This window comes from Biomphalaria glabrata, chromosome 8 (assembly GCF_947242115.1).
Source record: "Biomphalaria glabrata chromosome 8, xgBioGlab47.1, whole genome shotgun sequence".
Lineage (NCBI taxonomy): Eukaryota > Metazoa > Mollusca > Gastropoda > Planorbidae > Biomphalaria > Biomphalaria glabrata.
Genome location: NC_074718.1, coordinates 14,224,810 through 14,246,777, shown reverse-complemented (window position 1 = coordinate 14,246,777; position 21,968 = coordinate 14,224,810). Strand labels below are relative to the sequence as shown.

At 40.5% G+C, this 21,968-nt stretch overlaps 2 protein-coding genes across 7 annotated transcripts; one reads left to right on the top strand and one right to left on the bottom strand.

Moving 5' to 3' along the window:
• Positions 1-2,065: 2,065 nt before the first annotated feature.
• Positions 2,066-8,848, top strand: LOC129927675 (uncharacterized). 6 transcript variants are annotated; one of them, XM_056037776.1, is made up of 6 exons: positions 2,066-2,160; positions 2,448-2,546; positions 3,716-3,836; positions 6,256-6,644; positions 7,142-7,154; positions 8,313-8,848. In XM_056037776.1, exons 2-6 carry the CDS (start codon positions 2,448-2,450, stop codon positions 8,732-8,734), a joined length of 1,044 nt encoding a protein of 347 aa, XP_055893751.1. In that variant the 5' UTR covers positions 2,066-2,160; the 3' UTR covers positions 8,735-8,848. The 6 variants fall into 6 exon arrangements, with proteins under 6 accessions (XP_055893751.1, XP_055893749.1, XP_055893754.1 ...); XM_056037774.1 differs by having other exon boundaries at positions 2,067-2,160; positions 6,253-6,644; XM_056037775.1 differs by lacking the exon at positions 2,066-2,160 and adding an exon at positions 2,211-2,232 and having other exon boundaries at positions 6,253-6,644.
• A 1,536-nt stretch (positions 8,849-10,384) lies between these two features.
• LOC129927722 (uncharacterized) lies at positions 10,385-15,729 on the bottom strand. Its single transcript, XM_056038086.1, has 3 exons — positions 15,591-15,729; positions 13,973-15,294; positions 10,385-10,402 (listed from the first exon to the last, which is right to left on the bottom strand). The coding sequence occupies exons 1-3, from the start codon at positions 15,727-15,729 to the stop codon at positions 10,385-10,387; spliced, it is 1,479 nt and encodes a 492-aa protein (XP_055894061.1).
• Positions 15,730-21,968: the final 6,239 nt, after the last annotated feature.

The following is a 21,968-nucleotide window of genomic DNA, read 5'->3' as shown; positions in this document are numbered from 1 at the left end:
TAACGGACAGACTTAAAGTAGATTTACATATAATGAAACTAGTAATTATTTAATATTTATAATATTTATATACCTAGATGTCTATGTGTGATGACTTTATTAAGCCTTAGCTACCTCGGAATGTTATCAGTTCCTGGAGATTTTCTATTTTTCATACTATTTATTGCTTCATTTTAAAATCATCAGGGTTCAATTAATGGGCGTATCCAAGAATAGTTTTGGGGGTTGGGCTGGGTTTTTTTTTATTTCCTCCTCCTCCCCCCCACCCTATATATATATATAAATCATTATTATATTCTGACCCTCTTTTATTTCGGAAGACGTTTATTGTACTCTAGAATAGGTTCTTACTAGAGTTAGTGAAAAGACTGTTGTCTTATATTGAAAAGGAGATTTTATCATTTAAAAAAAAACTTCGGATGGGGATTTTGTCACACACTAGTTTTAGAACCGCTGTGACACAAGGTGAACTAGTAGTGATTTAGTAATCATGTCACTACTTCGTGCTAATGCACCAGGAAATATTGGGATTGAAACTGACCACGGGGTGATTTCAGTCAGTTGATCTTGGACTCTCAGAGAGAGAGAGGAGTGTTATGGATATCTTTTACAGTGGAGTAATGTACATGTACTTAAGTTATTATAAATGATTTGCATTCAGAATATATTCCTCATGGACATATGATTTGTGATGGCTGAAGTCGCCAATATCTTTTGTGATTATATATTTTATATGTAATAAAATCCATGTCTGCTACCAGAGTGTTTATTAATAATTCTAAATGTTGTCGTTGGAGAGTTCAGTATATTAGTGTTCTTACGCACTTGCAAATCTAGTGCGTGTAAGAAAGTATTTCGTTAAGAAGAACATTATAGTAGTACTAGAAGAGGTATCTACAACACACAGAGACATTCGTGTCATCACGCCTACAACAAAAACCAGGCCGTGACAGATTTAAACTCAAAATTCCCTATCGGCAACGCTGAAGGAATTTGGTGACTGTCGTTTGAATTATTATTTTGTTGTATAGAAGAGGGGGGGGGGGTTTAACATCAAAACCTCTTTGGCTGAGCTGTGACAAACGATGGTTGAACATTAAAATCTCACCTAGAATACACAAAATCAAAGCAAAAAATCAGTCATAAAACTCCGTCCCCCTTTGCGGGGGCTGGGGGTGGGGAATTTCATTTGGGGGTGAGGGTGAGAACCCTAACCATTCGGCTAGATCTAATAATGAAAAAAGAAACAGATTTTGTTTTGTTTTGTTACTCAACGATAATTAAAGCTTCACATGTTCAGAGAATCTAACGTTGTAAAATCTAAAAAACTTGACTAAAGTTTGCTCCATCACGACAAGTACTGCACTCATTGTTGATCTTAAAAACTATAGACAATGCTGCGATCATTTGAATAAGTCGTCTAACATAACAAGCTAATTTAGTAATCAAGTCTCCAAACAAACACTAATAGCCAAATTATGTCTTCATAAGTCCGTCTGTATCAATATCACATTAATCAATATACAGCATAAGGCTTTAATGGCAAAGGAATATGTTTATCTTTGACTTCGACCTTGTTGATGTCCAAGGGCTGAGCCGAAGGCTCTTCGAGCCCTAAGTTTGAAAAAAAACAGTAAAAAAAAAAAACCTGTGAGAACACAGTTCTGTTTGAGAGAGACCCGAGTCAATGCCTATGTAAAACATTGCTGTTTCCAATGCCTTTGGCCCCCGACGCATGCTTGGCTGCACATGGCCGAAGGCCGAGGGCACCGGGAGCCTCCGCCATTTTCCTTCGTTGTACCAAGCTAGCTGTGCGGGACCCGTCATTTATGTAACGGTCCCTTTGAGGAACAGCGCATGGATGTGGGACGTGTTCGTGGGGACTTTTTTACAACCCCGCCCGTGCAATGGGTGGACTCTCGTCTACCCGTGGGCATCCCCACGGGAGTCTTGTGTTGCTACCCATTTAGCCTAGCCACTTCCTCTAATGGCCGTTTCCACGCGAGCGCCACGATGAGGCAGGGCAACGTGCTCGCGTTGACTTCGACCTTGCATATATTAAAGGCATTTGGGCTGGTCTAAAAATAGAATCGGGAATATTAAGAGTAGTTACATCTGTACTCCATCTTTCATCACGAGACCAAGTTATGTACTTAAAGGGTAAGTAGATCTAATTGTTGATAATCCATGTGTTGTATAAAATAAGAAATCTTAAAGTCGTATGTATAAATAGTAAATCCTAATGACTTAAATCTAGTTTATAATTATATGAATTACTTTAGAACAAAATGCATCAGTAATGAATTAATGACATGCTTTTGGAATTCCCGATATTGATTACAGTTCTTTAAACTTGACTATATATTTAAAACGTATATCCCATTACTTCAATGCTACAAGCGACTATACATTTAAATTAAAATTTAAACTCTTTCTGTTGCACACAGATGCGACCTCTAGAACAAGTACACGTTATTAATTTACATCTAGAAGATCTACGCAGTATCGGACACAAATTGGATATACTTCAAGATTTGATCAGTAATGTAGGCCTAAATATAAAAACATTTTTTTTTAAATTATATCTGAGTTATTTTGCGGTAGTGTAGTTAATACTTATAATATATACTACTTTTATTTAATTTATATTGTTATAATTCTGGCGGTGATGCGGATAGGAGTAGTTGTGTGTGTGTGTGTGTGTTTGTGTGTATGTGTAGCGAGCTGAGAGAAATCGGTTTGACGTCCTGTCAACTGTTACGAATGGCGACGGTCGACCGTGATTACTGTTGTAGTTTCAAGAAACATCTTAAGTGAACAATATTCACGCCAGTCACGTCAGATACGGTCACGTGATCAACTGGAAAAGACGAGAGACGTTCCGTTGGGTTTTAGAGAGAGCCAATATGTCACAGTCAAGGAGTTCACTAGACGGCTTGGTTTGGTTCAGTTCGGTGCGGTTCAGTGGTGTGGTTCTGTACGACGGTTTGGTGCGGTTCAGTGGTGTGGTTCTGTATGATGGTTTGGTGCGGTTCAGTGGTGTGGTTCTGTACGATGGTTTGGTGCGGTTCAGTGGTGTGGTTCTGTACGATGGTTTGGTGCGGTTCAGTGGTGTGGTTCTGTATGATGGTTTGGTGCGGTTCAGTGGTGTGGTTCTGTACGATGGTTTGGTGCGGTTCAGTTCACTAGACGGCTTGGTTTGGTTCAGTTCGGTGCGGTTCAGTGGTGTGGTTCTGTACGATGGTTTGGTGCGGTTTAGTGGTGTGGTTCTGTACGATGGTTTGGTGCGGTTCAGTGGTGTGGTTCTGTACGATGGTTTGGTGCGGAGTATAGTCAAGCCACTTCGGTAGTTCAAGACGACGTATTGATCTTGATCTGCGATGAAGTCCGACACAACGAGCCCCAGTGAAATGAATTCAGCTCTTAGCAGTGGAACCCAGCGCAAGTCCGGGGTGAAGCGGAGAGGCTAGTAGAGTTTGATACAATGGCACAAAATTTGATACGGCGGTGCAGTTGTTAACGGTGAAATAATTGTACAGTCATTGATACGTGTCACCAATATTACAGTATTGGCTGTGATTTATTGGACATTAAAAGACAAATATGGAGGGGTGGGGGGGGATAAGAGAAAATTGTTGTAAAAAGAAACTATTCTTAAAAATTGAACAGACTACGAGAGATGACAATCTATTGACTCTCTCTGTCCAACGGTCAGGTTGTACGTGAAGGGGAAGCTTGGCTGGAAGTGATGGACGAGACGCCAACGTTTTCCCAGTTCAATCAATATTTGAGCAATGAAAGCTCTCGCTGTCTTCAAACTTGTTTGGATATCGCAGGTAGTGGATACTGTTCGTCTTTACAAAACGTATATCATGTCACTCTGTTTGTCTGTCTGTGCGGTCAAAATTTTGAACACGTTCTATTTTCTACGTCCCTTCTCGGATGAAGTTGAAACTTTTCACACTTATATGAAGTACCTAACAAAACATGAATTTACAATAAAAAAAAAAGAAAACAACCATTTAACTAATTAATTAGTCGTCATAATTATTGTTTGATACCAACATGGGAAATTAATCCTTCAGTATAAACTGATATGAATAATTATGTAAGGTTTTGTCCCCATAAATTATTGTACGCATTATTGTCCCCACACCTAATCCTGACTCAGGCTGAAACATTCCACACTTATTTATTGTAACTAAGAAATGAATTATTTAAAAAAATAACCAATCATTCAATTAAATATTTGAAATTAATTGTTTTGTTTGATATCGAAAAACGGAAATAAATTCTATAATATTGAGAAATATATTTTAAAAATGTGAAAGTTCTTCCGCTTAAATAAGCTTTTTTAAAAAAAAAAAAAAAAAAAAAAAAAAAACAGGAGCAAGGGAAATGGGGGGGGGGGGGGAGATCGTTGTTCAAACCTGATACAATCGTGACGACATTCACTGTCTATAGGCCTACCAGGGTACCACACAATTTAGAATTTTTAGTCATTTAGTTGTTTAATATACTTAATTCCCCCCCCTTTTTTTTTAATGCTATGTTCGTAAATGTCTTTATTCATATCAAACTCTTTTTATCACTCTATATATCCCTTGATTTAGAATTGTAATTTTGTTGTATAAATCCGTTGCTATTAGTGTATATGTTTGTTGATAAATATCTTTTGTTTAATATAACTGTTTATAGATATATTTTCATACAAGCACGTAGTCTTTCACAATCAAAAGAGCTCATACACTCTAATTATCGTTTTATTTAAATCGATATTGAAACGTTCGATAACTCAGACGTTGATAAAAAAGAGAAAAAAAAGAAATATAGTTAATTAATCCGGGCAGTGAAAACATACATGCTAATTATAGCTTGGTATGAAACTTAGAAACGTTAAAGTTTTCAATATATAGTGCTTTTTATACAGCGACCAATTGCCTTTGCTAATGTCAGGTACTCATTAGAGCTGGGGTGGACAGGCGAAATTAGAAATCACAGTCTTCATTTGGATTTAAATCCGAAACCCCTTGGTTCGAACGCCAAGCGCTTTAACACTCAGCCACAGCATCTCCTAATACAAGTTATACCTAGACCTATACTTTAGCGTCCACAATTAAGTATGCTCCGAAGGGACTGTGTCCGCTAACCTTCAAGACTGTAGTGCTCTGCTGGTAGGTGCTTGAAGTAAAGGCTGAGTTCTAGCTGACAAAGTCTTTGCACGATCATCTGGCGGTCAAACAAACGCTGAAGTTGATCACCAGCTAGCCTTTAGACCAGTTGAAGGCTGAAGCCTTTCTCCCAAGGATTGCCCTTAACTGGAAGGATGACGATCTACTGCTCTACTGATACATTCATGAAATAAATCCTGCCTATATGAATGTCGAGTTAGTGTCAGGTGATTATTCAAAAGTTCATTTGTAAAAAAATCAACAGTACCCATATGAGAAAGTAATATCTAAGTCTGTCCAGAAATATCGTGTTAAGATTGGACCTACATCTTTGTCTTGTATTAAGAACTTTCTGATAAGTACTTTTGATATCATTTTCTCCGTTCTGATGTCCCCACTAAGGGCCGGCTCTAACAATTGCGGGGCCCTATGTGAAACGGATTGCAAGGGGCCCAGTCTGTGTAGGGATAAGGATAATGAGTAAAAATTAACATTCTGTATTAGAAAATAAATTCGTCTTTGCATTTTTATTTATTCTTTACTAAGTGCAAGATCATGATCAAATAAAAAAAAAATATCGCTTTTGATTATTTTTTCAAGAAATCGAAATAAATTTAGATCTATATTTATATGTCAGTGACTCCTATAGTTAAAAAGTAATGGAACTTTCGGTTTTTGTTAAAATTCGCCCTATAATTACATTTTTACTAAATGAAAGCTGACAATACTTTGTATATCGCGTGTAGAATTGGCGTTTTCTATATGAATGTAAAACGAAAATTTTGTCTATCTTTCCTGTAGATTTTAATGAGTTTTCAGGAGATTTAGAATTAGCGAGGGGCCTATGAGGGTGAGGGGCCCACTGCACCTATTAATGTGTAAATGCATATAAGTTCTTTCTTTAAAGCAGACCTGCCATGATATGAAGTAGTAAATAACTTACAACGTCTAGAAGTTGTACTTTGAATATAATGTATATTGCAGACAACGTTCAATTAAACACAACATAAATAAAATGTAACTCTTATGTTTGCAACGAACATTTATTAATTTATTTTACAATATCTTGGTGACAATTTAGCAGGCCACTCACGATTCGACGAAGTCCGCGCAGACATTTCAACAATGAAACTTTCTCAAAAGACTTCTGAAGAGAACTTTTCTGTTTTAAGTGAAAAATTTGAGCACCTAGCACAATCCCTTTCCAAGAAAATAAAATATTTGGAAAGAGAGAATAGAAACCAAGAACAATTAATTCAAGAGTTGGCCCGGAAACAAACATTTACTGAGACTGAGAATAGCTTGAAATTTGACGACTATCAGAGAGAACTTATGGCAGCCAGTGACTTCATCAAAGTAGAAACTGAATATTTGTCAGAGAAAGTGGATAAATGTGAAGAGAGAAATGAGGCAATTCTAGGGACTCAGACATTTCAGAATGTTGAAAAGAAAGTTTCAGATCTAGAAGAAAAAGTAAGATTATAATTCTATTGATATATTTCTATAAGGCAGTAGTAATCATCACACTGGTGTATGTCTTTGAAACGCTTTAAAAATAAAGTACTTCCGGACAAATAAACATTTACCAATTATTGAAACCGTAGCGTAGCCAAGGTATCAGTTAGTGCATGTGTGTATGTGTGACAAGAAAAAAATGCGGAGCTTGTTTTTTTATAACCCACTTTTAAATCCTCCCACCATCTTCCCCCCCCCCCCCCAATCCAAACAAAATTCATGTGTTGATGTTTGAATCATCTAGTTTTGAGAACAGACATGAGAAACGAAATATAGATTTGGCCTTAAGCTGCTTGAAATATGTTAGCAATGCAAGTGAACGCGTACACTATATTCAATTAATCATAGTTATATAAAAATTAAATGGAGGTATAGTGCACAATTCTAACTATTTATTAATTTTATAATACATTTAACCAAACAAAGCTATATTGTTTTTACTTTGTTATTCTTAGATTCTCAGATTCGGTAAGTATTATTTTTTTTTATATTAAACTTGACTTGGACAGGTGGCATTATAGTCTACGGCTTTCTATGCATCTTTTTACAAAAAGAAAATACATATACATATATGTAGCCTACACTAATAGAATCGTAATTGTAATTAACATAAATATCAACAAATATTTGTATGTATTGCTTTAATAGAATGTTTACTGTTTAGATACAAAATTACAAAGACAGTTTGTGTGTTTCACACCAATTCAGAGGCGGCCACCAATGGGTGCTCTGTGAGCAATGCTTTCTAAAAAGACGGGCCTCAGTTTGTATTCGAAAGGTTTTTTTGTTTTGTGGGATAGTATTTTGTTATGGTTTGTTGTTAAAATGTGCACCTTGAAGTACCCGAGTAGCGTCGTCTTGAGACACTTATAAGAGTATGTTTCGGTAGATCTAATTCATAGTCTCCAAACAAGTTTAATATCTTTTTGTTGTACAAAGCCGAAAGATCTTTCATTATCGTTACTATAATTATTAATGCTATTATTTGATTCCGTAAGTTTGTTATGACAGGGAGTGGTAATGGATATAAGCACATCCGCTAGATATAACATGCATCGAATGGCATACGTCTCAAAAAGTCTCTGACAACCATTTCAACTACTGGCCTTTATGTGTGGCTCAAATGTTGGTGGCTACCCACCTTGGAGAAGGAAAATAGTTATCATTGATGAGCGAAGGGGAGCAACTTTCCCTTGAAGTAGTAAGCTTCGGGAAGGAGGGATTAGTTAGTCTTGACCCTTGGCTGGCTACCACCATGAAGAAGGAAAACTTTGAATTGCGACCTCTGCTGCCCTGCAGCTATACCCAAACACCGGAGTCAACCCTGTAGGACACCCTGACAAAGCCTAAGTCGCCGCAGACGCCAAACTCGATCGGCACTTGCCTTCGCTTCGGATACAAAAACTGTGTTGACAGGGGTGGGGTGGGGTACAAATTATGATTGAGCTACATTGTTCCGTCAATAGTTAAAGCCCAGGCATTCATCTCATCTCTATGCTAAAGGCTATTATAATTATTACAATTACTATTATAATTGTTATTATTATTATTATTGACTAAATCTATATAATTTTTAGCTGTTTTTTAATTCTTGTTTTTAAACGATTACGCAATGTTTCCCCATAGACTCCTCTACAAGTACAGAAGCTTTTTGTCTGCAAGTGAAAGGAATGAAGAAGACAGATCTCAAGAGAGATACCACATTACAACTTTTCAATCATGTTGTCAACTTGTCACTCTCCCCCCACTTCAACAAAGAGACAGGTGTTTACAGAGTTCCTCATGACGGGATCTATCTGGTGTGTCTGATGGTGGAGAACTTAACGTCCAAGAGAGTTCAGCTCCATGTTTACCGTAAAACTAAATGTGGTCAGGAGACTCCACTTCTGTTCTCTCAGTCTTATGTTAAGAAGTGTACCTCCTACAGTGGTGTACCTGTACACATGCAGAAAGATGACGAGATGTACATTAAGTCAACTGAGGATTATACAGGTCTGAAATTGGGGAACAATTCATTCTTCTGGTGTGTACTCATCAAAAAGACCTGAAACAGAGTTATTATATTTCAACTTTTTTTTCTACTAGACTCTATTCTCCTGATATTGAAGTATTTCATTTTATATGCCTAATATTTTTAAATTAAATTCATTCTATTATGTTTCTTTTGAGATGTTGTGTTTTATTTAAAGTTGTAAATAAATTGAAACAGATGATGTAAAATGTAAGGGAGATCATTTTGTCCATTACTATTAATAAAACATAATCGTATGAATTCTATAGCGATGTAAACAAACATAATGCAAGTTCAAGGCCATGTGATGAGGTAGCAGACGTGAAACATCGTTTGTTTCGTTTCATTGGTAACTATTTACACTCATTTTGAAACTTGTGAGAAATGTATTTTTTTGGTTTTAGCGGCAACTAGAAGAAAAACTAAAATAATTAAACATATCAAAATCAAACGGATATCAGAATGAAATCCTACCACAATTGGAGATCTTCCTAGATAAAGGCAAATTCATGAATATCAAGCTATTTGGTGTATATGGTGCACAGAATCTGTATATACAATTCTCTATGCCGACTCGATGAACCTTCGATGAAAAAGTAATGGAAAGATAACTCTTTCATTTAACCATAACCCTAAGCTCTTTTATTTTATTTCTAGAGTTACCCCACATAACTTTTGCGGAGAACAAAAAGAAAGGACCGGGGGGGGGGGGGGGGGGGGAACAAGTAATCTTCTCACGGGTCGGCTCGTGTAAAAATAAATGAAGTAGCCAGACACGAAAATAGGCGAGTGCGGTTTATCATCTGAAAATACGCATTTCCCCCTCTAAAGCAAAAAAAAAATAAATTTATTAATTAATTAAAAAAAAGAAAAACGTAGTTCTTGCTAATCGTATATATAGATCAGTGCGTCAATGCCTGGAAAGGGACTATTCCTATTAGATGATTAGATCTACCACGAGATAGAAGCTAGTATCGCTTTTTTTTTTCACGCGGTGATGCGCTAAGATTTAAATGTCTACTAGATCTTACTGATCTAAATAAAGTTGAGTTTCTTTCAATGTGTCAGTTTATATGAAGTCTTTGAACTAATAAATTCATCTAGACTGGATCTAGAACCAGAGATATTTTACGATGTCAGGCACCTATAACAGAATGTACGTACATTTAAATCTAGATTTAGAATGGAGATCAAGATCTAATTGTGTAATCTAAATATAGATCTATCTAAATTGTTCTAAATCTAAATCAAATTTTAGTCTACTTTCTAATTCTAGATATGACCAGGTGTGTAATAGACTTAGATTTACTAATTTAGACTACTGCCTAGATGTAGGTCTAGTCACTCTAAAATCAAGTAGAAGTGGTAGGCTAAAGATATCTGTAATTAAATCTAGATCTACTCAAAAGCAGCAATTTCTTATCATTTATGGAATTTAAAATTAAGATATAAATTGAGATGAAAGTGAGAAGGGCAGAGGTTTTCATAGAAGTTTTCATACAAGAAATATTGGTTGAGCTTAATCTCTCTCTTTGCATGATAAAGATAATCAAACTGATGTTCCCTAACTTGCAGAATGTATCTTCTGTAGTAGCTACTGTTATAATCATTAGCGACATTTACTAGGAGCAATTAACGCAGGCTCAAAAGCCAAGCTTTTATTATATATTAGAAACAAGTTCAATGACTAATTAGAATTATATTCCTGAAAAAGAAATATTAAATGTTTTTCATCAGTGATTGTAGAGGATGCCAAAGCTTTCATAGCTAACTCTGCAAAAAAGGTCTGGAAGAAGAAAATCTGAGTGATATAAAATATTTCCAGTGTCAGGATACCTTGTAAAGAAATTGCCTATAAAGATGTCACTGATCCAACTAAGCAAACCATTACATCTGGTTTAAGTCTAATTTCACTTGTAACTAAAAATCCCATTCTTTTGAATTGATTTTCTGTTGCCTCTATTATGGAATGTGAAGTACACTGTAAGATCATTGCCAAATTACAAGAACGTTATCTTTCTAACGTTCTGACATAGTCATGAAAAGTCTAGGACAAAGACTACAAGTGTAAATAGTTTGACAAATGCATACAAAATGTCTTATATAGCTTTATGTTGTGTTAACTTTAGGATAGCTGCCTTTCATGTATGTTATGTGCTTAATTTTAGTATTTTCTGTGTATATTTCTTGATGTTTAGGAAACTACACATTTACCCCTCAAAATACACATTTCCAGGTCTGGGAATACGCATTTCCCTTTTGGCATGTAGGCATCTCTGAGTAGGCTAACTTAATTTACCCATATTTTGCGTTTTTTAACAGTGAAGATTTAAAATTAAGTTCTAATTCTCCTGTTGCACTAGGTAATTATTATAATTTAATTGGCGAAATGATCTTTCAATGTCAATTTCAATTAAATAAATTTCAAATAATTTCCTTAACTCTCCGAATCTCGCACATTATCAAACTTTTTGTTTTCTTTAAGTTTCGTTCTATCGAAGCTACATTCCTTCATAGAGTTTCTCTGTCCATTGTGTTTCTTATATTGTATTGCTATTAAATGATTATTTACACTCATGCAAAAGCAAGACTACCTAAAGATTACTCTGTCGGATAGAAAGTGAGAGTTCGTCTAGAACAAACATGGCAGAAAGCAGTTGTCATAAAAAAAACATTCAGCACCCAGATCTTACATCATAAAGACAAATGAGGGGAAAACCTACAGAAGAAATCAACGTTTTTTGAACAAGAGTTTAGATGAAGTCATCTCTGGGTACTATGATACCGATGAAGACAATGAACAGCAAACTGTTGGAACAAACGAAACAGACAGTTAAAGACCAACGTCTAGAGAACTTGTTGTGCTAGCCATGACAACCTGAGATGAACTCCTATTGAAAAATCAGAGCAGGAAGGACTAGTCCTCCCGTAGTGCTCTGGCAAGAAACTTAGCCGTCCGGCGTAGTGCCTCATAGCTACCATACAAGTCGAGTGACTGCACAGGTAAGTCCCCCCTTAGCTCGCGGAGCTGGGGACACTCGTACAAGACATGCGACACTGTTTCGACGCTCTCTCCACAGTGACGGCATCGGGAGTCAAAGTTAGTGCGGAACCGGGCAAAGTATGCCCCAATAGGACAGTGTTCCGTTCTGCACTGCGCAACTATTGACTGCTCTGACCTCCTCAGTCGCCACCATGGATCGTCGCGATCTGGGTGACGCATGCGCTGCCAGACACCACGTGCTCTGTCGGATTCCTCCCAGGACTTTAACCACTTCTCATGAATGAGTGCTCGGATTTGTGCCGTTGCTTGTAAGTACGTGCGTGGTGCTTCGAGGTGTGTGGCTGCCATTGCACCCTCCCTTGCGAGGGCGTCTGCCGTTTTATTGCCCCTCACGCCGCAATGTGAAGGCGCCCACTGCATAAAAACGACAGCTCCAATAGCTCGGCGGATGTTATTTGCGGCGCCGATTGCCTCTTCTATTACGGGCGACCCTCCCCCGCCGCCACCCACAACTAGGAGACTGGAGCGAGAGTCAGTGACCAACACCACCGTAGTGGCGCTAGTCTCGCGTTGGAGCATTCGGGCCCTGATGGCCTCGAACGCCCTAGTTATCCCTGTAAGTTCGGCATCCATGGAGCATGCAGCGTAGCCGCATGGACCAGAGAGCCTATCTGGTTCAGTCCGGTCGGGGTAGACAATAAGGGCCCCATACCCCAATCTATCGGGGTCCCTCATTACCGACCCATCGGTATAACAGAATATGGCATCTGATGGGTAGGATTTTATGGTTATGGATGCCAAATTTTGGAGAATGGCAGGTGTTAATCGCCTCTTGGTGGCTTCCTCTTGCCCTAACAGGGACAGGTTTATTTGTGGGGCCGGCAATCTCCTCCACGGAGGGCACGTACTGATTCTCCTAATAGGGATTCTATCAGTGGAGAGTCCAGCTGAATTTGACAAATTGGCCGCTATATGTAGGAACGATCGCATTTTAATGCGGTTCCTCTCTCTCCACTGTCGCACTAACATTGAGGTGGGTAGCCTAGAGTCGCCCCTTTTGTAGCGCTCGTAGGCCGTAAGTACTGCCCTCTCCCTCCTAAGATATAAGGGTGCCACGTTAGTAAAGATTTCAGCAGCGTTTGTTGGGCTTGTCCTAAAGGTGCCACAAATAAACCGTAGAGCCTGTGCTTGTACCCGGTCGAGTGATTCGAGAGCAGTTTTACTAGCGTATACTTGAACTGTATAGCTGTATTCAATTTGTGATCTGACTGCCCCTAGATACAATGTGCGTAGCATGTCAGCTTTGGCACCCCACTTTGTGCTGGCCAGCTTTCTTAGTAACGCTAACTTCTCCGAGGCTTTTCGTTCAACTTCCTGGACGTGCTGGAGCATTGACAGTTTTCTATCCAGGGTCACCCCTAGATATTTTGGCGTATTTTCACGCTGGAGTCGCAGCCCACCGAGTTGAAGCTCGAAAGGAGCCTTAAGGATGTCGATTCCTAGGCTGAACAGGGACCAGGTCGTTTTGGCAACGTTTATCTGAATCTGCCATTTGTCGCAATACGAGGAGATGGTATGGAGGTCTGCTTGAAGTGCCGCCTGAATTTGGTCGGCTTTCTTCCCGGTTGACCAGAGGACAATATCGTCAGCATATAGCAGTTTTTTGGACCGTAGTGAGCTGGGCAAATCATTAAGAAAGGCTATGAAAAGTGTACAGGACAGGGCGGAGCCCTGAGGCAGGCCATTAAGTTGTTGTTTTGGCTTGCTAAGGGAGTGCTGGTATTTTGTACGTGTGCTCCTCCCAGACAGAAAGGATTGTATCCAATTGTATATCTTTCCCCGCACACCCATAGCTCTTAGCTTAAGATAGAGGCCTTGCTTCCACACACGATCGTAGGCCTGTTTTAGGTCTATGAACACCGCGTATGTGCTCTCGGACCTCTGGAACCCGTCGGTCACCTCCTGTGCGAATGTCGTGACATGGTCGATCGGGCTCAAGCCTGCCCTAAAGCCGGCCTGTTCTGGCGCCAGGATACCGGCACTCTCAAAGGACCAAACTAGCCGCTCGTTAACCATTCGCTCAGCAACTTTGCCAAGGGTTGAGGTTAGTGAAATGGGTCTGTAGGACTCCACGTTAGTCGCGTCTTTTCCCTTCTTAAGGACTGGCACAATGACAGCACTCTTCCAGGCCCCGGGCAGTCTGGACTCTGCCCAGGTTCGATTCATAAACTCCAGGAGTTTATCTCTCGCAATGCCCCCAAGGTGTTTTACCATCTCGGGGGTAACCTTGTCTGGCCCAGGAGCTTTTCGATTTTTGCACTTAGCTATCGCTCTGTCCAGCTCAGCACGACAGAAGGGCGCGTTGCACGTTGCTTGGCTTTCCGGCTCATCTGGCTCCCTCTCGAGCCTCTTACGTTCTTTGTTGAGGGCTTTGGACATGGCAGACTTCTTTTCGGGCTTGTGTTTAGCAAAATGTCGATTCAACAAGCCGGCCATTTTGGTTACCGTCGAGACCGGCCCTCCGGGTGACAATAGAGGGGCAGCCGTTCGCGCTGTGTCTTTGGCCTCTAGGTTTCGCAGAAGACGCCAGGCTTTCGAGGTATCCCGAAGATCCATCCCGGCGCAGGCAGCGTTCCAATGGTCCGACCGGACGCGTCGGGCCAGTTCACTCGTGGCTCTACAGAGCCGATTGTACTCCCGCCGGATTTCAGGGGTACCCTTCCGTTCAGCAAGCCTCCGGGCTCGCTTACGTCTCAGGACCAGCTTATTCAATTCCTGAGACCACACGCGTTTCTGCCTTACGCCAGGATAAGTCCGCGGGACAAACCTCTTGGCCGCACCCAACATAGCTGCTGTTATTTCGCCGTATATGATGTCAACGTCCCTATCCTCCACTGCAATATTCATAAGGGCAGTGTTAACTGCTGCCTCGTAGGCTGGCCAGTTCGCCTTGGTGTAACTCCATCTACGCGGGGCTTTTGGGGTTACACCACTGGCCTCTGAGAGGGCAATTGTGACTAATATGGGTCTATGGTCACTTCCAATGTCATCTAGGACTTGAAACTGAGTATGTGATTCTAGATTAGCTGTAATTAGAGTAAGGTCTGGTCTAGATTGGCTGCCATTTCCGGTATGGTATAGAGTTGGGGGAGTATGTTTATTTTGCAGACAGAACAAATTAGAGTTATTAAGGAGTTCATGGATTTTATGTCCCGATGAGTCGGTTGAATCATAGCCCCACTGCTGAGACTTAGCATTAAAGTCTCCAGCGATGACGTTGTGAGTGTTGATATTAGTACAGTCATATTCGAGGCTAATGTCATGCTTGGGGGGGTTGTACAGATTAGTTACTGTGAGTTTACGCCCGAGTTTATGTACTTCAAGGGTGATGGCGTCGGTACGCCCATGCACTCGTGGACCGGGGATTTGTGTAGCAACCAGGTTGTTGCGTACATAAGTGATGAGCCCCCGGCAGTCTGTGCATTTGCACTTAAATGCACTATAACCGGTAATACTGGCATTGCGTTTGCCAGTTAGTGTCTCTTGTAGTAAAGCCACGTCTATTGCCCTCTCGTGGAGGAGTTTTGAGAGCTCTTTGGGATGACCCCGCAGATGTTAATTTGTAAGATCAGGAGGGACCTTGTGTTTATGGGCTTAGTCCCTTGAGTGGGTTGGATCCCACTAGTGTCAGTTTGGGTTGTTTGGGGGCCGGAGGTTCCCGTCACTATTTCGCTTCAAGTCATATTTGCCTGCGGTGTATCTAGGTCCGCAGGAGGTTGTGGCAGACTTCCATCAACCTTGTTTGAATCGGACCTCCGAAGGAGGTACGAATGCAGTGTTCGTTGAGAAGAGGACTTAGGTGGAGGAATTTTAGCTAACTTTTCACTACCTGACAAATTCCCCCTCATCGAGGTCGCGGGGCGACTAGTAGCTGACTTTTCGTGTCCAGGCCTGACGCCCACTACCCGGCGCACGGAGCCTGTTCGGGTCTGCTCGTGCCCGCTTTTTACTGTGTCTGTGTCAATCATGGTTGTATGGTTAAGGCCGTTGGCGGCCTTAGTTACTGCTCTAATGCAGCAGCGTGCATGGCCTATACTTATGTCGCCACTAAGGGCAAGGCAGAGACCTGCCCAAGCAATCACCGCCACAGATTGGCATATAAGTTTCCTGCAAGGCAGGAGTGGGGCGGCGCGCGTTTCTCGATATTCCCAGTGTCAGAGTCGCCATTGGTCGCGGTGAATTCCTCCACTAGCGCGCCAGGGAACGTGCTAGATAGAGCCTAGCTCGTGGACGCCGACCGGTCCGCCCGACGCAGCCCGCTAAGGCCGCGCCAGTCAGTCCAGTCTTTGCCCAAAGAGAGACCCGCGAATCAGCCGAGTCCCAGGAGAACCCGACGAACCCTCGAGTTGGTGTCCAGCGCTATCCGCTTTTCGGAGAACCCGTGGTCTCTTACTAACCGTTGCCCCGGGGCCCCACAGGGGGGGGGGCTGGACATAACCCCTTTGAGTTCCTTTTACACTTGCCGGCTGCTCATTCATCAGCGGCAAGCAACCAGTACCCTTGGTCACTCCCGGAGAGCGGAGTGTTCACGCGGCGACCACGATGAGGTGGTACTGGAACGCCGCGAGCCATGACAACCAGAAGTGGTCGAATTGTTAAAGTTTCTAGTAGATATCAGTCTTAAAAACTTTAAAAGGAAGGATGTATACCCGAAGTTATTTTGGGAATATTGTTCTAATTACGAAAATGAACGATCGGGTAATGACTATCGATCCGAAGAGTTGCTTTTTCGTTCATTCAGTTCTCAAATGTAATTGTACATGGCGATTAGAATAGCAAGTCCCCCCAACAGTAGGCCTATAGAAAACCACAGCTCACGTCTTAACGTTTTACATTGCTTCTTTCGCGTAAAACTATTGGGCTATTGTTGTAATTACGAAAATGAACGATCAGATAAAGACTACTAATCTGAAGAGTTGCTATAGTGTTCTGTTAGTTCTAAATGTAATTGTACATGGCGATTAAATATAAAGTCTCTTAGTCCTCCTACAGTCTAGACAAACCACAGCTCACACCCGTCTTATAGTTTGCGTAAAACTGTTGTAGGCCTACTATTATTGGCTTGGAAGAAAGTCTTTGCAGTGTTACTTCTCAGATGGTAACGTTCAGACATTTAATTATGGAATTAGTATATATTCATTATGGCTTTAGTACGAAACATCAAGTGACGCAAATCTCTACGTTATAGGGTAAAACAGGCACTTTGTGACAAAGTAAAATGGCAAATTTTTTCTTAATAGACTTAAATCATTGCATTAGTTTTCTAAAGAAACGTTTCCGTGGGGCACCTCTGTTACGCCGAAAAATATGTTCGTCCCCCATACGGGATACGTACCCTGCCCAACCTGACTGTCGGACTATAAGAAGTTCATACCGGCTTTTGTCATCCATCCATCCATCCCAGTGGTGCTACAGCCCGTGGAGGGATATGGCTTGCTTTTACAGATCCCTCAATTCAGATCTCTCCTGGGCCTTCCGTCAACACGCCCTAACTCCAAGCTTTTTACCGAGGTTTATAATTAAATCAAAAGAGGCTGCAGCGTACGCAAACTCGTTGACCGCTAGATGGATATCATGTTTAGTGTGAGCAAGTAAGGCGCAGAGAAGCTGTGTTATGACCATTTCCTTTGTTTTGGTACAGGACAGTAGACACCGAAGCATGAACACACGGTAATAATTTACCAGCAAAATAATAATAATAATAAGGCTTGTCTTCGTGTCCGAAAATTAATGAGGATTGCAGCTGTGACCTACATATTTTGCCACATCCAGGGCAAGCATAACCATTGTCCGCTGTGGTCGATTAAGATTTTCTTTTAGCGTCTGCGTCGGTCCTCGGCAGCAGATTTTCTTTTGGTCTCAAATGTGTATCCGCTGCCTTTGTATAGAGGGAATTCTTTAAGTCCGACAGTTACGCTGGACAGAGCAGTATCCTGTATGGGAGACGAATCTCAGACGAACGTATGCCAAAGGCAGTCTTTTTTGGTGAGCTAAAAAGTGGTCGACGTAACACCGTAACGCTTAACAGACCAGTTTAGGCGCCAACATGCCTTAGCTGACATAGAAGAGAGCACATGGTTGCATGCGGCCTCAGAACGAGACAGCTGGAGGTCACCAGCAAAATAAACAACAATGTAAAAGGTATCTACAACACTCTACGCAATTAAAGAGTAAACAATTTATTAAGCACTTAAAACACAATAACTAATCATACATTGGCACATTTAATTTCATTACTTTGCTTTCATAGTTCTATAATAAATCTACAGTAAGATGGTGCGCAAATGTTTAATTAGGTCTAATGGTTCTTTAAAACTTGTTCTTGTTTGCAAAGAAATATTTTAGTGTACTGCGATAAGCCTAGTGACGTAAGCAGCGTTTTTCCCGTTTACGTCATGGAAAATTTTCATTCATAAAACATTCTAGCCAAAATTAATTTTTCGATAATGAGGCATTTTCAAACCGATATAACGGTCGACCTCGAGTTTTCCCAATGTGGCCAATGAGTTGAGAATTTTTTTCTCACTAATATGCACATACCTTGAAATTTTAAAGAAAATCGTTAGAGCCGTTTTTGAAATAAAATTTATATATATATAAATATATATACATACATACATACATACAAGAATTGCTCACTTAAGAGTATAGGATTATTAATTAATGTCTACAGTATGTTAATGTTAATATCTATCTGTGACAACAGAACAGATTCTGTGCACTGCTTCTAGTGTCCATTCTTTCAGTTGTTGATTCAAAAAGATTCTCCAACAGTATGATGATTTTGTCGTGATGCAAGGAAACTGCCGACGTAGCTTCTTCTCTTGTATTACTCTTTGTTTTTTAAATCTCGGCTTCATCTTCTTTCAGTTTGGCCCATCTCTGGAGTTAATTTGGAAAAAAAAAAGTTAAACAATTCATGTACAGTTCCAAAAAAGGTGACAATTGTTGGATCTATCTCAACAGAATGAAAAGCTGGCAGGTTGAGAGAGTGATTCTCACAGTTCAGAAATGTTACTTTTGGATTTATGCCTAACAGACGTATCCGCAGGCTAGACAGACGGCCACTCATTTTGGCTGCATTATTTATAGGTTTAACCTTTGCGTCACGCTGTTTTGTAGCCCCACTCTGGTCAACTCTGCGTGGGGGAAGTTCACATAGAAAGAATAACATTTTTTTTCTAATTTCACAAATGAAAAATATGCCATGATTGTGAAATTTCCTCTGACGAAAAGACATGCATTTAGGTTTTTTGATTCATTTTCCCACCTTTGCAATTCACTCTTTTATCACTCTATAAGAACGGTTTGTTTGTTGTTTTCTTTAATTTAGAAAAACATGTTGCCATTGGATTGAGGAAAGATGAATAGAGGGGTAATAACTCGAGTGTGAATTTTAATTCTGAAATTATAGACGCTAAACCCGAATAATGAACTATTCTAGCATTATTAAGAATAACTTTTGGATCTGTTATACTCGATTCTGTAAATTTTGATTCCAGGTTAATTAGTGTAGCCATATAATACTCGCCATTTAGATCTATTATTAGTAAAGGTAACAAGACATCTGGAATTCGCTGTATATCATTCAGTTTTATTCGTGGCAACAAAGAGAGAAATATTCTTAGTTCTTGCTGAAAGCACATGTTTGTTTGATCGCTTTTAAAAGGAAAATAAATCGGCAACAAATCTATTAAAGATTTGCATTTTAAAATGTAAAACTAACTTTAAAAAAAACAACTTTGATCTCTGTGGGAAAAAATATTTTTAAAATGTCAACAAAGTCAACGTACTGATAGACCTAGATCTAGGTTTAGTCTTTGTGATAAATTTAATCCATTAATGTTGAAAAAGAAGACACCCGTTGACACTATTTGTCAATCAAATATATTAATTTATGTATTTACAAATAAATTTCGGACACCCATTTGGGGCCCCTGGGGGATATTCAAATTCCCCCCCCCCATCCCGCCATTAGCTACGCCACTGCTTATACTTGCTCTCATCATATGTCATCTCTGGGCCACCAACCAGCTTTCGTCAGGAATTTCAGTACTGAGCGTGTCTCTCCAAATGTCCCTACGTCCTAGCCATCTGCTTGGAATCAGCGTCAGAATCGCGGCGCCATTTACTACATTTACTTAATAATGTCCGTGGGTGTTCCAAGTGATGCCTTGCCTTGTAATGACGGATGCAGGCTATGACGATTGGTCTCAGAGATATGCACACTGAACAGTTGGCACGACATTTTTTAAACAAATAGTTAGATATGCTACATTGGCATCAAGTCCATTACGAACATTCATGCTCAAATGATAGAAATTTAACATTTATAAGCCGACCAACTTAAGGGTTTTACATTCCTTTTTTACATCCATGTAGAAGATGGTTCTGTATAATCATATACTCTATGCAGAGTCATATTGGTTGCAATACATTTTCACTACCGATTCATGATTGAATTTAAAAAAAAAATAGATTTTAAAAATTCAGAAGCACCACGCGAGTATCTGAGTTCTTTTGAGCACGTACAACAGAAGATTATTTTGTAGAAGTATATGACTCCTTTTGTCTCGAAAGGCAATGGAGGCGCCCAAATGAGTCACTGGTTTTGGCTTAATCTTGAGACGGGGCAGAATATGGTGTGGCTAATCAAGCCCATTCAAGAACGGCAGACTTTGCCACAATTCGTACATGTGTATGCCTCTGATTTAGGGCTAGCAGACAGGGCAGCTTTCTTTTTATCCCTCTTGATTAAAGCCGCTTCAATTCTTTTGTTCTCAGCAAGGGTTGTCCCAGCACGCACAGTCTGTCTCCATGCACTCCGGTCTTTGGCTATGTTTTCCCACATACTTTCGCTGATGCCTGAGGCTCTCATGTCTCGCTTGCAGACATCTCTATATGTTAGTCTTGGGCGGTCCTTGGGTCTGACTCCTTCCACAAGCTCAGCATATAAGATATCTTTCGTGATTCTGCCATCTGGCATGCGGGTGACATGTCCGAGCCAGCGTAATCTTCTTTGTGTCAGGAGAGCATACATGCTGTTCATATTGGTCAATCTTAAAACTTCCTGATTGGAGACATGGTCCCTCCAAGAGATGCCCATTATGCGTCTGAGGCAGCGCAAGTGGAAACTATTCAATCTGTGCTCTTGGTACATGTATGTTGACCAGCTTTCACTGCCATAAAGGAGAGTGCTCACAACACAGGCGTTGTAGACTAGGATTTTGGTCCCTGTGGTCAATTTACCATTTTCCCAGACGCGCTTGGAGAGTTTTGCCAATGCTGTGGTAGCTTTTCCTATCCTTTTTGTCAGCTCGATGTCTAAGTCTAGGTTACTGACAATTGTTGAACCCAAGTAGGTAAATTCCTGCACCACTGAAAGGGTGTGGTTCCCAATTTGTATTATAGGTATTTCTGCGACGTCTTGTGCCAGGATTTCGGTCTTGGAGAGACTTATAGTAAGGCTAAACTCTTGACAAGCAGCTGCTAAGGCGTTCACTAGCTTCTGTAGACCTCCTTGTGAGTGAGATACGAGTGCCGCGTCATCGGCAAACAGCAGCTCCTTTATCAAGATACGACGCCTTTTCGTTTTGGCTTTAAGACGTGCCAGGTTAAAGAGCCTTCCATCGGATCTGCTATGGATGTATATTCCGTCTTCCAGGGATTTAAAAGCACTGGATAGTACGACTGAGAAGAAGATGCCAAATAGTGTAGGGGCCAGTACACATCCTTGTTTTACACCGCTCTTAATGGAGAATGGCCTGGAGGAAGAACTTTCAAACTGAACGGTGCCCTGCATATTTTCGTGAAAAGCTGACACTAGTTTTCTTAACTTATTTGGGCAGCCGATTCTCTCTAGTACAGCAAACAGACCGCTTCTGCTAACAAGGTCAAAGGCCTTGGTCAAATCAATAAATGCTATGAAGAGGGGCTGCTTTTGTTCTCTGCTCTTCTCCTGTAGCTGCCGAAGAGAGAAAATCATATCTGTTGTAGATCTACCTACCCTAAAGCCACACTGCGACTCTGGATAAACACGATCTGCCATGATCTGTAATCGCTTTAGTAATACTCTAGCAAAAGCCTTTCCGACTATGCCAAGCAGTGAGATGCCTCTGTAATTGTTACAATCAGAGCGGTCGCCTTTATTTTTATAAATTGTAACAATGTTGGAGTCTTTCAATTCCTGGGGGACCATTCCTTGTTC